This window comes from Sorghum bicolor, chromosome 3, assembly GCF_000003195.3.
Source record: "Sorghum bicolor cultivar BTx623 chromosome 3, Sorghum_bicolor_NCBIv3, whole genome shotgun sequence".
Lineage (NCBI taxonomy): Eukaryota > Viridiplantae > Streptophyta > Magnoliopsida > Poales > Poaceae > Sorghum > Sorghum bicolor.
In genome coordinates this window covers 14,837,856-14,853,771 of record NC_012872.2, presented here as the reverse complement: position 1 = coordinate 14,853,771, position 15,916 = coordinate 14,837,856, and the positions used below count along the sequence as shown (strand labels likewise).

Here is a 15,916-nt window from a genome sequence, read left to right as displayed (position 1 = left end):
AGGAAACTTATTATTACAAGGTAGTCAACATCATCCAAGAACATGTAACCAAAGTAAAACATCTATTGCATTCTCTTCTACAAGTTATTATTAACCAGTAAGCTACCATGATGCTTCAGAGATACACCAAACACAAATGCATTCTATTCATCTCATGCATAACAAGGGTTTATTTATTTAATTATTATTAAGCCTACAACAGTAGCAAATACTTCTGTGCTTCAATAAATTCTATAAACATTACAATAGGTTACTGATTATTTATAAAGTTCATCACTAAATTTTCATAGCATTTGGGCAAGTAACCTGGCCCACACAAAATCACAAGTTTAACCACATAATTAAGTGTAAATACCCTACTCGTGACAAAGTGTCAAGCAACAGATTTCATATTTTTATAAATTACTTACTAACATAATAAATGTCCTCAAAAATTTCCAGATTAATTGTATGATCCAATTATTTATTAGAAATCATAAACCACTGCCATGCAAGCATTTAAATTATCATAAATTAATTCCTACATCAAATATTGTGTTACATATTTTTCCCAGAGACTAAACATCCATGCAAGGTTAGCAAAACAAGAATCACATTTGTCTGAGCTATATTTTAATTACTGCACATTTTCTAAATAACAGCAAAATCATGGAATAAATAGATTTACATATAAAAGTTGTACAAACATGACATGCAAAGGCACTAGCTTATAGATCTTGAATTATGGAACACGTCAAACTTTATTTCATCATTTTTGGAGCCATAGATTTCAAGATATGAATGAAACACTAATTAACACATTTCTGAAAAATCATTTTTGAAATCTCTTTTTCAAATCTGCGCTGGAAAATGCTAGAAACACCCAGATTTATACCCATCTCGGCCTCCTTGCGGCTGACAGTGGGCCCCCGACCTCACTGGTTAGCGTGACAGAGAGAAGGGGCACCTCCAACGAGCAGATCTCGCCGGCGGTGAGGCCTCCGGCCGCGGGGTGAGCACCAACGTGTTCCCCGCAGCGAGGCGCACTCGATGGTGCCCTTGGCTTGGCCGGAGAACGGCCAGAGCACCCTTGCTGCGTGCATGGCGGCACGGCGGCGCTACTCGCCGTGGCTAGGCCACTCCGGCCGGGTAGAGCGCCCGCGCAGCACCGTCGGAGCTCGCTCAGGTCATCCCGAACACAACGCGCACAAGAACTAGCGAAAAAGGGCAAGGAAGGTAGAGTTTCAGCGCGGCGGAGCACTCCGACGAGGTCGGGTGAACTCCGCCGAGCCATTGCAGTCGCACGGAGGCTTACCACCTCGGTTGAGCATGCGCAGGGGCTTACCGCGGCGATGGCGAACACGGCGGTGGACTTGGCGTGGAGAACGGCCCGCAATGGCGCCGCGGCGGAGCTTGGAGCAGGAGCGGCCGAGGGCGAAGGAGGGGGAGACAGAGAGAATGGGGACGCCTGGGGGAGCGGGGTGGCGTCTCGACCGGGTCAAGCCGATCGGAGCCAGGTGGCCGCGGCCACGTCGCCGACGTACGGCCGCCACGTGGCCGGCGTCAGGTGGAGAAGGGCGGGGCGCGTCCGCGCACGGGGAGGGGTAGAAGCCAGGCCGCCCATGCGAGCGGGCCGAAAGGGAGGCGGGTCGGCCCAGCAGTGCCTGCCCCCTTCCTCTTTTTTTTTTGAATTTCTTTTTCCTAAAAGAGCTTAAATGTGAATTTTGAAGCTTTTACAAAGTTTTTCAGGATTTGGGTACAAAGAAGAAATGTTCCCCACAAAATACTCTACAACTTTGCTTCAAAGTGCAAGTCCAAATTCCAAACAGAATTTGAATCACAAATCAAAACTAGTTCTTGGTTTTTAAATAAACTTATTTGGGGAATTTTGTATAAAATTCATTTATCAAATTCTAGAGCTCCAAAAATTCCACAAAATTATTCTTAATTCTTCTAAAACATAGTTCAACTTACTTTCAATTTTGAAGCAAGCATATTAATTTATTATATTTAATTTCATTTAACTCAAGCACATAAAATCACAATTTAAACGCTACTATGCTCATGTGATGCTATGCTCATGCCCATGCTTGATAAGAGTGCTTATGAGTAAGTTTATGAGACTAAGTGCATCCTTAACACATAGGATGTTACAGGCGGGAGTGTTTTTCACTGGAGAGGCGTCGGACGCTAGGCCAGCGTCCAGTGTACTCTCGGTTTCTGACGCGAGTGGAAAATGTGCGTCGGACCGTCCGACGAGTGAGCATCGGATGCGGTCCAAGCACTGTTCCCGCGTCCGATGGAGTATGACATCAGCTAGAACACAAGCGAGGGTTTCAACTAGTGTATGTGTCGGATGCTGACTGCGTCTGATGGCAAACCATCAGACGCGTCTAACGGTTGCCTGAGTTTTTAGAACTCTGGAAGTAGCGTCTGGTGCGAGGAGCTGTGTCTGACACCGTGCATTTGTGCGTCCGACGTGTCTGTGAGTGGCTCGTGTGTGAGTTAGCCATTGACGACAACGGTCAAATTCAAATGGCTAGTGACACATGGCAGCTTTGTGAGCGTCGAACGCTAGGGTCGTGCGTCCGATGCCCTGCATCGGAGCGTCCGACAGCCCCGACAAGGCTGCCCCCAAGTGAGTAACGGCTCTATTCTTTAGGGTGGTTTATAAATAGTCGTTGGCTGGCTTGGAGCTTACTCTCTTGGCATTCTAGTATACTTGACATCCTTGTGAGCGTAATCAAAGACCTCCTACTCATCTCCTTCATAGATTAACCATCTTTGTGAGATTGGGAGTGATTCCAAGTGCATTTGCTTGAGTGATTGCAAATAGTAGCACTTGGGGATCGATTTGGCTGTGGTTTTCTTGTTACTCTTGGTGGTTGCCGCCACCCTTGGAGCAGTGGAGGAGCATTAGCACGAGTTGGTGATTGTTCATGGCCATCTCCTGGTGATTGCGAGAGGATTTGTTCCTTCCTCGGCGGAGAGCCAAAAGGTAACTCTAGTGGATTGCTCGTGTCATTGAGTTACCTCACTTGTGGGTCGGTTTTTGCGGTATCCTAGTGAGGACGAGGTTCATGCTACACCTTTTAGCTGCTGAACCACCAAGTGTTGGTCGACACAACGGAGACGTAGCATGCCGTCAAACACGTGAACCTCGGGACTAAAATCGGTGTCTCAATTCTGTTTGATTGGCATTCTCCCGGTGCTTGATTATTTATATATTGGTGATTGGTTCATCCCCTACACGATGGTATAAATATCTCATCCTCTCTATCTACTTACCGCAAAAGTAGTGTAACTAGTTTAGTTGCTAGTTTTGTTTTGTATAAGTTAAGCTCACTAGTGTAACTTGTAGAGACTTAGTTCTTGTGTGCCTAGTTATTTTAGCAACTAGAATTGTTGGTTAGGTGGCTTGCAAACACCTCTTTAGAGCTAGAGCAAAAGCTTCGCTTTGTTATTTACTAACCTCTTGCTCTAGTGAGTTCGTAGAATTTTAGATATGCTATTGACCCCCCTCTAGCCATATTAGTACCTTTCAAGTGGGACAGGGGCTCTCCAGCCATAGATGGGCTGAGCGCCCCCCGATCAGGGCGCGAGTCAAGGCCATCGAAGGAAAGGGTGACAGGAACATGACTATGGATGTTGAGGATGAGGTTAGAGGCCTTGGGAGCAGTGGGTTCGACGAAGGGATTGCTAGAGCCCGAGGCAACAAAACCATGAGGACTCTACATGGAGGATTAAGGAGCTAGAGCAACGGAAGATTTGCTGGATCAAAAAGTAATCTGATACCATGTAAGTTGCAAGAATGGAGAGTGTGCTCAAATTCATGATAGTATGCCAATACATATACAAGTGCCAAAGCAATGGAGGCCGTGAACTTCTTGTTAATCCCAAATTTTAGCGAGTCAGGAAATCTGCGAGTGGGCCAGCCGAATGAGCGGATCAACTAAACCAAAGGTGTAGCAAGATTAGTCGATCAGAAGGGTGTCGGAACAGGGCAAGACGAAGGAAACGTGTCAGGTTCAATTAAGAAAGGAAAAGTTAAAGTCCAGATTACGTTTTTGAGAAAAGATTCATATTAGGACATGAGACTAGAACTTTAGACTATAAATATTAGGAATCCGATCCTTGTAAGAATATACACAATCAAAATACGAACCCTTTTCGGCTTCGGCCATCAACCTTAGAAGTAGGAGTAGAAGTAGATCTCGATGAGGCCTTCAATGAATTGAGCTGCATCGGTTGATTTCGATCTTCGGTTTGCTTGTAAGTTTTGTCATGGTTCATGTTTAGTTTGTCATGGCTGCATTATTCGAACTCATGTCAAGCTCGATTATGAACTAGTTATCGATTTGGATTGTATTTGTAAGGTTGCATTGCTTCAATCTCTTATGAATATGGGTTCAAATTAGTTATCGGCTCTATTAAATTGGTAATTTAATAGATTCATCAAGTTATCAATACTGTTTGAAACTCAATGTTTTATCTATTATAACAATATTCTGCCCAATCAAGATTCGACGGGTTAGTTCGAGATTCAAATCTAAATGCTTGCTATATACCCTAAGCTAACAATGATTATCAAGCAAAATCAAGATAATTAACTTGTTGATCTTGATTGTTACATGTTGTGTGTTCGGAATATTTACGTTTGTTATGATTAATTTGATAACAATAAGTGAATCTAATTGTAACGAAGTAAATAGATCATGTTTGTGCTTCATGGACCTTGTATCCACTAAATAGTCGATCCAGTTAAGCTCAAACGAATAGCGCGCGTGCATGAACCCAATGATGGCATTAAATGAACTAGTAATCTGTATTGAATTTATTGAAGCCCGCTGGCCATTAGACCAGGTGAATATAGATTTAATGCAGTTATAAAAGTGATTTATTAAGACCGCATGCTTTTAGACCAGTCTTAATAAGTTATTGTTTATTTAATGGATAAATGGATAATGTACGTAAGTTATTTCACACATTGTGTATCGGCTAAATAGCTGATCCCATTATCTTTACTCATAAGATGCAAGTGTTCGATAAGAACTTAAGTGTTTTATATTATTTATCTTTCTGCATCATCATCAGGAGTTGACTTTCTAGTTAATTTTCTTCGTTCAACGGCTTCTCAAGGCCATATATCTCGGAACTATCTGGCAATAACCGTCAGGTTCCATAATTTGACTTTTGTACCTCTACCTTATCAATTTCAGGTCAAATTGACTGGCACACCCCAGAATCAATTCACCAAGCTTGTGTGTTTGTTGCTTAGAAGGTCTAGGACTTTAGCTCCTGCACTTCCTCTGAGGGCCCTCGAGATTGTTAGTGTGAGAAACCAATTTTTGTACTAACACTCCTAAACTTGGATCAGCAGAAGAACTGGTCATGCAATGACCACGTTCCTATACAACAACTAATCAGTTGATTCCGAATCGGTCCCTGACAATATGAGCGACTTGGACAGCATTGTATGTGCTAGGGAAGTCAACCATCTTGAAGGTGAGCGTCTCTGTCCGAACATTTTCTGATGTATCAAAGGTAACAAGTAGAGTGATCTGCCCAATTGGTTGTCTGCTTGTCAGCCATGACCCCTTGGTAGGTTACACCAGTAGGGATTGACCTAGAGCATGGGATCTTCATGTCATCGATCGAAGGCCTTAACATAAAGAATGTTCTGCTTCACTCCCTAGCATCCATAAGTACCTTTGTGAGGTAGATGTCGTGCAAACTCGAACCACCAAAAATATTGGGGCATGACTGACTCGATGGCATTAACCTGACAGGCCATGATCTTCTGGTAGCACTTGGATTTGTAGGCATATCTGAAAGAGTGGAATGAGTGATTCTATTGATCTCATCGGTTACATATTTATACAACCTCTGCACACATGCAGCCACACACGCGACACACACATGTAACCGCACGGTGCCTAGTCTAATATATGCAACCACACATTGCTGATCTCATCGGTTACATATTTATACAACCTCTGCACACATGCAGCCACACACGCGACACACACATGCAACCCCACGGTGCCTAGTCTAATACATGCAACCACACATTGCTGATCTCATCGGTTACATATTTATACAACCTCTGCACACATGCAGCCACACACGCGACACACACATGCAACCGCACGGTGCCTAGTCTAATACATGCAACCACACATTGCTTAGTCTAACACTCCCCCACAGTCTTAACTGGTAGCACCGCGAACATTAAGACTGGACCTAAACTCCGTGAAGACTGATGTCGGCAAACCTTTGGTGAAGATGTCAGCGTACTGAGACGTAGTGGGAACGTGCAGGACGCGTGCTTCACCGAGGGCGACTCGCTCTCTGATGAAGTGTAGATCAATCTCAATATGCTTGGTCCGCTGATGCTGAATAGGGTTGCTAGAGAGATAAACAGCACTGATGTTATCACAATAGATCATGGTGGCGCAGCGAAGAGGGTGGTGAAGCTCTTGCAGAAGTTGTCGTAACCAGCAGGCTTCAGCAACGCCATTCGCTACAGCTCGATACTCCGCCTCAGCACTGGACCTGGACACTGTAGGCTGACGCTTGGATGACCACGAGATGAGATTGTCCCCGAGGAACACCGCATAACCAGAGGTGGATTTGCGCGTGTCGGGACATCCCGCCCAATCGGCATCTGTGTAAACAGTCAGATCTGCTGGTGAGGTCCGGTGAAGATGAAGACCAAGATCCAAAGTGCCCTGAAGGTAGCAAAGAATGCGCTTCATAGCACCTAGATGAGGTTCCCGGGGGTCGTGCATGTAGAGGCAAATCTGCTGAACAACATAAGCAATATCTGGATGAGTAAAAGTGAGATACTGAAGAGCACTAGCAATACTACGATAGGAGGAGGGGTCGGCAACTGCAGCTCCATCGGCAGAGAGCTTGGAGTGAGTATCCACAGGGGTGCTGCAAGGCTTGCAGTGAACCATGCCAACACGGTCAAGAATATCCAGAATATACTGACGCTGTGAGAGGAACAGACTGTCACTCTGACGCTGCACACTGACACCAAGAAAGTGGTGGAGAGCCCCCATATCTGTCATGGAGAATTCCTGGCGGAGAGCATGGATGATCCGCTGCAGAAAACTCGTGGAGGAGGCAGTAAGAACAATGTCATCAACATAAAAAAGCAGGAATGCCACATCTGTACCTCGGCTATATATGAACAAAGAGCTGTCAGTCTTCGCTTCAACAAAACCGAGAGAGGTTGCCAGGCCCGAGGTGCTTGCTTCAGACCATAAAGTGACTTGTTCAGACAACACGCATACTCTGGGCGGGAGGTGTCAACAAAACCAGCAGGCTGAACACAATATACCGTCTCATTCAAGATGCCATGGAGGAAAGCATTCTTCACATCAAGCTGATGGATTGGCCATGAATGAGAAAGTGCCAGGGTGAGGACTACACGGATGGTTGCTAGCTTGACCACAGGACTGAAAGTCTCATCATAATCAATACCTGGGCGCTGGGTGAAGCCGCGGAGGACCCAGCGAGCTTTGTAACGATCAAGAGAGCCATCAGCCTTGAACTCGTGACGAAAGATCCACTTGCTAGTAACCAAATTGACCCCAGACGGACGAGGTACGAGGGTCCATGTGTCATTAGCCTGCAGAGCATCAAATTCTTCCTGCATGGCGCGGCGCCACAAAGGATCTGTCAGAGTAGCGCGCACGGAGGAGGGCAACGGGGACAGCGTTGCCACATGGAGGTTGAGGCGATCAATAGGCTGTCGGAACCCGTCCTTGCCACGTGTGCGCATGCCATGCGCGTTGACGACGGCGGGCTGCTGAAGAGGCGCAGTGTCGGCAGTGCGGCCGAGGGGGCGCCCGGCGCCGCTGGCAGCAACCTGGGACGAGGTGTCCGCAGGGGCAGCAGCACCGAGCGCGGTCGTCTCTGGGCCATGGCCGCCCGTGGCCGGTCCAGAGTCGGGGCTGCCCGTGGCGCCTGTGGCCGAGCCAAGGCCGCCCGTGGGCGAGCTGGGGCCGCCCATGGCCGAGACATAGTCGTGGCCGCTGAGAGGTCGAGTACCTGCAAGCACAGCTCTCGCACCACTTGGTGAAGAGGAATCATCAGTGGTGTCCAGAAAATCAAATGTGGTGTGGTCCTGGGGGGAGGTGGACATATCGGCAAAGGGAAAGACCGTCTCATCAAAAATGACATGGCGAGAGATGATGATGCGGTTTGTGTAAAGATCAAGACACCGATAGCCTTTATGGTCAGTGGAATATCCCAGGAACACACACAGAGATGATCTAGGTGATAGTTTATGTGGAGCTGTGGATGACAGTTTAGGGTAGCAGGCGCAGCCGAAAACCCGTAGGTGATCATATGAGGGCTGCGTGCCATATAGGGCAAAGAAAGGGGTGAGGCCGTCTAGGGTTTTTGTGGGGTGGCGATTGAGAAGATAGGTGGCAGTATGCAGAGAATCAGCCCAATAAACCGGGGAAGACTGGCCTGGAAAAGGATAGAGCGCACAATGTTGTTGATGGTGCGGAGAATGCGCTCAGCCCGCACATTTTGCTGTGAAGTGTATGGGCAAGACATATGAAGAACGACTCCATGAGTGAGGAAGAACGTGCGGGCCGAGGAATGGTCGAATTCGCGGCCATTGTCGCACTGAACTGCCTTGATGGAGGAGCCGAAGTGCGTGCGCACATAGGAGAAAAAGTGAGTAATGGCATCAAACGTGTCGGATTTAAGGCGTAAAGGAAAAGTCCAAGTATAGTGTGTGCGATCATCTAAAATGATAAGATAATATTTGTAGCCAGACACACTAACCACTGGAGATGTCCAAAGATCACAATGTATTAAATCAAAAGGGTGCGATGCACGGGAATTTGACATGCTAAAAGGGAGGCGCACATGGCGGCCAAGCTGACAGGCATGGCAAACATGAGTATCATGGCGCTGCTTATTACATGAAATAACATTGGAACTAATAAGCGTGGATAAAGCCTCGTGACCGACATGACCGAGACAACGATGCCATAGGGTGGTGGATGATGCAGCAGCAGTGAGGGCAGTGGTGCTGGATGGAGCTGGCGGGAAGAACGGGTAGAGGTCCCCCGTGCTATTGCACCTGGCGATCACGCTCCGTGTCTGAAGAACCTTGACAGAAAGGCCGAAAGGATCAAACTCGATAGAACAATTATTATCAATAGTAAAATGGCAAACTGAAATTAGATTCTTAATAATGTTCGGAGATACTAAAACATTAGAAAGAACTAAAGGACGCCGAGTGGTCGAGAAAGAGTGTGATCCAACGGAAGTAACGGGAAGTAAATTCCCATTACCAACAATGATAGATGAAGGATGCGATGACTGGGGAGGATGAGAGGTGGAGAGTATACCAGAGTGGTTGACCATGTGAGAGCTAGCGCCCGAATCAGCATACCATTCGCCCGTGCCAGGAGGTGAGAGCGTCATGGTGCTGAAGTTGCTGGCGAGCGAGGACGTGTCGAAGCTGCCTCCATGCATCGGTGTCCATGCCTGCTGCTGCGGCTGCGGGGCGATGTGGTAGCTGGGAGCACCGTAGCCGTAGCCGGGTGGAGCGCTGAAGCCGGGAGGCGCCTGGAAGCCGGAGGGCGCCTGCTGCGTTGCCATATAGGATGTTGCAGGCGGCCGGTAGAACGGGCCAGCGGCGGTGCCCAGTAGGGTGCCATCCCTGCCCAGGGTGTGTACATCGGCGGACGTTGGACATGGTGTTGCTGTTGTGGCTGGCCATGCTGCTGCTGCTTGCCGTTCTTCCCGCGACGACGTCCGGAGCGCCCACCGCCCTGGTTGCCCGCCGAACCGTTGCCCTGGCCGGCGTTGGCAGGGGGGCCGCCGGGGGCGCGGCTAGGCTGGGTAGCAGCACCACCGAGAGGACGCCACGCTGAGCCGGGGCCCGAGCTCGAGCCCGCGAGGAGTGCAGGGGGCGGTGGCGTCGGCGTGGTGCTGGATGACGCGTCGGTGTCGCCGGCGAAGTCGTTGATGTCGATTTCCTCGAGGAGCAGCAGGGTCCTTGACTCCGAGAAGCTAGGGAACGGCTGCTGCAGCTTGATGTTCGTCACCATGGGGCGGAACTTCTCGCTGAGGCCGCGCAGAAGGGTGAGAACAAGGGTTTTGTCGCCGACGGGGTCGCCGAACTCACGAAGGGAGGCAGCCATCGTCTCGAGGCGGCGGTAGAAGTCCATGATGGAGGAGGCGCCTTGCTTCACGGTACGAAACTCGGCGGACAACAGCAGGGCGCGTGACTCGCGCTGTCCGAGAAATTCATCCTCGAGGTGCACCCAAGCGACACAGGCATTCGGCTCCTTCAACATCGTCGACTGCTGCAGGTCGAGGTGGATTGTGCCGTAGATCCATGTGAGGACGGTGCAGTTCATCTGCACCCACGCTGGTCGATCATCATTGACCACGTCGGTGAGGACATGATCGGTGAGGGCATACTTGCCCAAGACGACGAGGAAGAGGGTGCGCCAGCGGTTGTAGTTGTTGGCGACGCGATCTAGGACGATGGGGACGAGCACCTTGATGTTGAGGACGGCGATGGCGGCGGCGTGGACGTCGGCATGGTCGGCCTCATACTTGTCGAGGGCGGCAGTGCGTGCGGCCTCGGCTTGACGGCGGCGGGCCTCGGCGGCCTCGCGAGCCAGGCGTTCGGCGTCGGTCTCTGCCATCGAGTCGATCCGAGATCAGGACTGAGACCTGCCTGGCGATGTGTAGACGTACGTCGATCCGGGAAGGACGGAGCCAGTCGGTTGACGTAGACGTACACGCGGATGTACACAACTTGATGTGGCCTGGCTTGGCGTAGATGTGGCCTGGTGGCGTAGATGCACAGCTTGACGTAGACGTACACGCGATCGTAGACGTCGGCTTGACGTGCGGCAGGAGGACGATGGCCGCTGGCTTCGCGAATTGCGATCGGGCAGCAGGCGCGCGGTACCGCGAGGCTTCGCGAGATCGGTCTGCAGGTCGCGGGGATGGGCCGGCGAGTGGAGTTCACTCTGCGACGGCGGTAGGAGGAACCGCGCGATCGTGAGGATCGGCGGGGTCGTGGCGATCCGAAAGACCGGCAGCGCGAGTCAGGATTGCGGAAGCGAGAGGCTACGGGATCGTACCATCTCTGGATACCATGAAAGAGTGGAATGGGTGATTACATATTTATACAAGCTCTGCACACATGCAGCCACACACGCGCGACACACACATGCAACCGCACGGTGCCTAGTCTAATACATGCAACCACACATTGTTGATCTCATCGGTTACATATTTATATAACCTCTGCACACATGCAGCCACACACGCGATACACACATGCAACCGCACGGTGCCTAGTCTAATACATGCAACCACACATTGCTTAGTCTAACAATATCGAAACCCCATAATACCAATGAGAACGACTTCCTCGTTTGAGAACCATACACTTCCATCAACATGAGGGTCCTACCCTTTTTCGACTTTGTGGTCATTGTTCACTAAATACTATTTGAGGTTGTAATCATGAGGTGGTTGGGCTTAGGCCCATGGTAGTGGCATGGCTGCACCATCAAACATGAGTTATTTGTGGGTGCTACCAAGGAATTCTAATAGTGGTTTCCATGAAAAAGGATGACAAATTTTGAACCATTTTATCTTGTCGGAGCCCACAACTTGAGGCCAATTGTCAGTTCCATAGGACGAAGTACCTAAGCCCAAGTTCTTCTAAAAACGCCTGCCAACAACTCATCGACATGTGTGAATTTGTGCGACCATAGGGATTCTGTTGCAACGGGGTGTATCCGTGTGGGATGCTCTGACGACCAGCGTTAAGCAAGGCCAGGTGCGTAGATACCTTGAGCCTAATCTCCTCCGTAGGTGCATCAGCATGATTCACATGAAAATTCAGATGAGGCCGAAGAAGCACAAAGCAAAAGAAGGCGAGACGACGAGTGAACTGGCCGCTTCATTTCACATACAAACTCCAGTACTCCACACTAGGGATAGCATACATGATCCATGGCATCCTCGTACAGTATGTACAACCCAATTGGTGCCACCTCCGCGCATTCCAGCTCCCTACGATGCTCCAGCGAGTAGTCATCGTTCGCCGAGCTACTCTGACGTGCACGCCGGCCGTCGAGGGGGAAGCTGGTGGTACGCCGTCCGCTTCATTTCATTAAAGACAGCGAAAAACAGAGGCACACACACATCAGAGCCACAACTCAGTAGTAGCAGCAGTATGGTTTGGAGAAAGCATGGTTTTTCTTGTTTGTTGCCCCGTACCTGCAGCTTGGGCTTGAGGGGCTCGGCGGCGGGGACTGTCGTCGTTGTCGTCGTCGTGCTGTTGCTGCTCGCGCCTTGCTGCAGACACGAGACACCGATAAGGTCAAGCGGGGTTAGTACGAGTCTGCAGACCGGCGCAACCAGTTCGTGGATATTTGCTGCTGTTTCGCGGGTTATTTTTCCTTGGTTTCGTTTCTGGTTTACCTTGCCGAGGACCCAGTCTGCGGAGTCGAAGTAGGCGCGCTCGTGGTCCTTGTTGATGAGGGGTTTCTTTGGAGAAATGCCTCCGTACTTGCTCTGTACAGGTGCCTGCAAACACGAAAAAATGGATCTACAGTCTGAGTTTTGACGGTTTCAGTTTCAGGCTTTCTTCAAAAACATATCCTACTAGAAGGTAGATGTGCGTCGCATCAGAAACTGGTATGACAGACGGACAGTTTTTTTTATGTGTGTGAATATATAAAGAAATTGATATGCTATCATATAATGGGAGGATCATCAAACCATCATCACTCGGAATAAACAACGTGCAGTACGGGGCAATCCGATCTTGACATCCCCACAAGGCAATAGTTTAGCCCACGTGTCCTAATAAACTACTACTACTACGCCAACACTGTCGACCGCAATAGGAAAACCAAGAGATCACGGCCAAGTTGTTGTTTTGTTTTGTTTTGTTTTGTTTTGCATTTTGTTGTTTGTTTGCCACGGTGGCGTGACCCCTCAACCATTTCCAGCCACACTGCTGCCCAGCAGCCAACTTGCTCTGTTTCTTCAGGATACTAGCTAGGATAGTGATCTGCTACCTGCTGCAATCTTATCGCCGCTCCTGAATCAGACAGTGCAGCTGAATTGCCCCCAAGAAGGTTGGATTCTGATTGGCCGATGGTTCAGAGGAGGATATGATATTTTGTCGTCGGCCAACAGTTGTACCAAGGTCGTCTAAGGATGATGATATTAGTTTGTGCCTTTGCAAATTAAAACCTCCGAGAAGGAACAATAAGGGCGCGCGAGATCACTGTCACATCTGTCTAAATTTGACCACAAAACTGTAAATGTCATCTTTGGAGCAATTGACCCTGGAGCTGGTGGTTTGAAAACCATACAATCTCTTGGAAAACCGTTTCGCATGTCTCTAAATAAATTCAGAAAAGAAGTAATTGGACTGAATCAACATTGGAGACTTTCTAATAATCCTGATGATGATGCAACTTGTATTGAAAAAAAGAAAAACCCACGTGGCCTTTGGCCTTGAGCTTTTAGGTGTGGACCAAAGATGTTGGTCGGCAGCAGCTGAACTGAAACCTGAGGCCCAAATCCACCCAAGTAAAAATCCAGTGAATTCCCCGGTTGACCTAGACAAGTCTATAAAGTACCCGGAGGCGCATTTCTCCGCGGAATATTCGGAGCGAGCGGAATGGGCGGCCAAGAACGTTTGAAATTTGGTTTCTCCTCCTTCTCCCTCGTGGAAATGGAAACAACAAAAAGCGAGACCAAACTGCCATCGTATTTGGTCTCTCTACGAAACGAAATAAAGTCTAACTCAGTAACTCTCAAAGTGGTTGTCTTGTTCATCGATCATCGTTTTTCTATTATTTGTATACATACAGGGGGAAAGCAAGCAACCATGGAAGGAAATTCAAATTTTGCAACTTGGAAAGATATATAGACACCTTCATGTGGACCTGCAATGGCTGTCCATGCCTCCATGGTAGCAATTCTTATTCTTTTTTTGGGTGCATTTCAGATAGTACAAACTTATCCACCTCAATTCTTCAAGGGAAATAAAAAGGGGTAGCATAGGTTGTGTGTGCTTGTGAATCAAAACAACAAGAAGATGAAGAAGACGAGCTGTTATCGACATGGCAGGATGATATATGTGGGCTGACCTCCGAATAATTTACGCATGTAAGATTCTTTCATATATAGTAGACGATGGAAAAACTTAGGATCATCGGAGAAATGAAACATGGAGATGGTAGTAATACGTACCTCCTCCCTTTGTGGGGCTGCTCTGCTGTCTTGGTTGAAGCTTGCCATCTCTCTCGAACAAAGGCGGATCCCCTCCCACAGCAACACACAACCACAACCTGCAAGGCAGAATTGAGAACCTATTATAGGTCGAACCCTTGGGGCCAGGAATGGAGGAAAGTACTACCCTGTATGTACAGATGAATAGCGAAAGAGGAGGCAATTCTGCTATTTAAGATGAGATGAGACCTACCTACCTGTATCAGACAGAGATTTGCAGCTACTGAAGAAGGAGACGAAGACACTACTATGCTATGATATAGCCGGTGGAGTGGAGGCGGCGAGGTAGGTGAGAAGGTTCAGAAATCAGAACACGAGAGCGGCAGGCTGCAGAGGCAGACACCCCGAGCGAGGTCTGGACCAAATTCCAAAGCAGCAGGAAGACGACGACTACTACTCTAGAGAAGAGGTCCTAAGTGTATGCGGCGTCCCACGTTTCAGAATTGGACGTTCGTTGATCGATCAGCAGGCAGAGCTGAAATGATGAACAAATCTCAAGGCGGCAGCAGAAAAAGGAAAGCGGTGCGGCCGGGGAGTTCGGTTTGCATTAGTCATGGTTGTACCTGTACGTCACGCGGCGTGCGAGATCTTCCTTCTCAGCAAGCCTTCCTCTGGCGCGGTCGATGTCTACCGCGGCGACGGCGACGTGCCGCTGGACGCTACCATCGCGGCCGACAAGTGGCTCCGGCCACAGCCGGGCGCCCTGGCCGCGTGTCCACGACGACCGTGCGCGCATGGGGCCTGGGGGAGGGAGGATCGTCGGAGCAAGAGCCAGAGCGATTGGTATGCATGTATCTCCTCCTGGGGTCGCATCGCCTCTCCTGTTAGATGATAGCATATTTAGTGCTTGTGTTGTGCATGTAATGACCAAAGGCTTGGCTAGGATTAGTTCAAGGCTGATAGCATACTGTTAGAATGATCTAATATCAGCAATATCAGTGTGTGGTGTTAAGTATGTGTAGGTGCATGCAACGACCTGTTAGAATCACTCAAGTGTAACGACCAAGCATTGGTCCATATTAGCGTGTGGTGTTAAGTGTGTAACGACCAAACATTGGTGCATGTAAAGCCACCGGTGGAGGGCTATTCCCACCAGTATAAACACGCAACCGAGTGATGCTAGGAAGGCTAACTCGTTACCGCATATTATTTCACATGGTATCAGAGCCTCTCTCCTCACGGAAGAAATTTTTCGTTCCACAATGGTGTTCGCCTCCTCCTCCACTCTTCCGGCTGCCATCTCCCTCGGCTTGGCCTTCATTCCTATCACCGATAAACTCACCTACAAAAACTACCGATCATGGAAAGCCCAAGCTCTTTCAACCATCAAAGGTGCCCAAGCCGAGCGCTACATCCAACCTTCCGCTACCCCTCCATCCCAAACCATCACCACCAAAAACGCCGACGGAAAAGAGGAATCCAAGCCCAATCCGGACTATGCCGTCTGGGTGGCTCAAGATCAACAAGTTCTGAGCTATCTGCTCTCTGGTCTCTCTGCAGAGATCCTTGGCCAAGTCAATTCAGAAACCACAGCCGCGGGCGCATGGGCTGCCATCGAGTCCCGCTTCGCGGCACAGTCCTCGGCCCGTGTGATCGCCACCAGGATGGCCCTCACCAC

General features: G+C 49.1%; 1 protein-coding gene and 1 pseudogene across 1 annotated transcript; both read right to left on the bottom strand.

Annotated features, from left to right (window-relative positions):
- On the bottom strand, nt 9,435-10,673 carry LOC110433637. The gene has a single exon (XM_021456138.1). The coding sequence runs from the start codon at nt 10,671-10,673 to the stop codon at nt 9,435-9,437; it is 1,239 nt and encodes a 412-aa protein (XP_021311813.1).
- Nucleotides 11,919-15,297, bottom strand: LOC8060329 (annotated as a pseudogene).

Bases quoted from the DNA above. Each gene is read 5' to 3' on its own strand.
- LOC110433637 (XM_021456138.1), bottom strand. From the start codon at position 10,673: ATGGCAGAGACCGACGCCGAACGCCTGGCTCGCGAGGCCGCCGAGGCC.